This window comes from Quercus robur, chromosome 6 (assembly GCF_932294415.1).
Source record: "Quercus robur chromosome 6, dhQueRobu3.1, whole genome shotgun sequence".
In the NCBI taxonomy this organism is placed as follows: domain Eukaryota; kingdom Viridiplantae; phylum Streptophyta; class Magnoliopsida; order Fagales; family Fagaceae; genus Quercus; species Quercus robur.
Window position 1 is genome coordinate 17468579 of NC_065539.1, and position 2103 is coordinate 17470681.

Consider the following 2103-nt stretch of genomic DNA (forward strand, 5'->3'; position numbering starts at 1 on the left):
GGAAAGCTCAATGAAATTGTAATTGCTAAGCTCAATCTTGGAGAGAAGATTGAAGATTCTAAGGTGGTGAGAAAGATTTTGAGGTCTTTACCGGAGAGCTTCCGAGCAAAAGTCACAGCTATAGAAAAGAGTAAAGACTTGGATGAGATCAATATCCAAGAGCTAATTGGATCTCTCCAAACATATAAGCTGAGACTACCTTCTCATAAATCGAGCAAATCTCTTGCTCTTAAAACCATCATCGAGAGAATGAACAATTCCTCCGAAGAGGATGATGTGGAGAAGGAAGTAGCATTCCTTGCAAAGAACTTCCGAAAATTTCTGAAGATGAAAAACAGTGAGAAGCCTTTCAGCAAAGGAAAGTTTTCATCCTCCAAGGGCGATAGGAAGGAGTTTAAGAAGAAAGATGGAAAGGAGTTTCAATCCTCTCAAGGAATTGTGTGTTACGAATGCAATGGCCATGGGCATCTCAAAAGGGAGTGTCCTAACTACCTAAGAGGGAAGGGTAAAGTGTTTGCCACTACCCTTAGTGATTTTGACAGCTCAAATTCAGACACTGAAGGAGAATGTGATAGTGAAGGGAATTATAGGGCATTTATGGCGATTCTTAGTTGATTCAAAAGATGTCTTGAGCAATTTGGTTGAGGAACTTGGTAATATTTCTGAAGATGAGGAAATTGAAGAATTCGAAGATGAAGATGTATGCCAAAATGAAGGGGAGAACAACCTTCAAGAAGCCTATGATTCTCTGCTGGAATATTGTGGCAAATACGCCAAAGTTGCTAACCTTGCTGTGAAAAAGATGAAAAAGATTGAAGAAGAGCATAAGGGTATACTTGTGCAACTTAAGGAATCAAAGTGTGAAGAAGAAAGACTTAAAGGAGAGTTCTTTGCAACTTACTCTAAGATCAAGTTTCTCAAACTTGAAATTATTCAAGCAAATGTCAAGGTTGAGCGTATCTCCACCAAGAAACTTGACAATGTGCTATCTTCTCAAAAATCTTCACATGATAAGACCGGTTTGGGTTATACTGGAGAAGGAAGTTCGAGCAGCGAACCCAAGAAGGAAGTGAAGTTCGTTTCAGCCAAAAATGTTGAGAAACTTAAAAAAGTGAAGCCTGAGATTGAGACCCCTGCTGTAGTAATGAGAACCATTGGTGCAAAGTCAAAGGAAAAAGAGAAGTCATTACCCAAAAATCAAAGGGGGCCTCAAGCAAAGCATTTGTGTTATCATTGTGGCGCACAAGGACACATAAGGCCAAATTGTTTCAAGCTTCATGCACTCAAAAAGGCTGATTCGATGCGTGATCAAGAAACTTCAAGGAGAGGACCAAGGGGAGCATAAGCTAAGGGAAATAGTGAAGGACATCTCATTGGCGATGTGATGGAAATGCTGAAAAATATATCCCTATGCCTTGCTAGCTTCACCCCAAGGTTTGAAAGCTATGTTGGTCGTACCCCACCATCTAAGGCTCTCACCCAAAACACTCATAAAGTGTGGGTGCAGAAGGGTACTTATGCATGATTACTTTCTATGTCCATGCATTAATACTTCCAATGTTTAGGGTTATAGGTTCATGCATCATGTCATGCATTGCTTTTGGTTTATAGCATGTTTCTTTTACAAGTTTTGTTTTATACTTATTTTTGTTGATCTTACTTTACTTGTTCTGTTTTTTAATGTGTTCAAAAATTCAAAAACCCATAAAAATTGAAAAATCTTTAAAAAGTTTGATCACTTGTGTTATGTATATCACATGTGAGTTTGGCTTAGTACCTTCGTACTTATCGCGAGTGCATTTACGAGCTTAGCTTGTTATGTATGCACATATATCTTTGTGGGAGAAATCTTGAAAATTATGGGTGATTGTTGTAAATAGATCTTTAAGCTTGTCATGAATGATTGGTCAATAGTCTTGATGGTCTTGATACTTGCATAGACTTGTGCCTATATATCTTCCCACCTTTATTTTTATGTTTTTGCAATAGAGCTTACCAAATGTAAATCTCAAAATGAAAAAGAGATTATGAACTGCAAAAGCCTGTCGCACATACTAGTATTTGACTAGGAAAAAGGGAAAGCTACTTTTGTATTGAAATGTA

At 37.9% G+C, this 2103-nt stretch overlaps 1 protein-coding gene across 1 annotated transcript; it reads left to right on the forward strand.

Annotated features, from left to right (window-relative positions):
• The first annotated feature begins 249 nt into the window (after positions 1–249).
• Positions 250–1345, forward strand: LOC126689923 (uncharacterized). The gene is made up of 2 exons (XM_050385082.1): positions 250–438; positions 554–1345. Exons 1-2 carry the CDS (start codon positions 250–252, stop codon positions 1343–1345), a joined length of 981 nt encoding a protein of 326 aa, XP_050241039.1.
• The last annotated feature ends 758 nt before the right edge of the window (positions 1346–2103 follow it).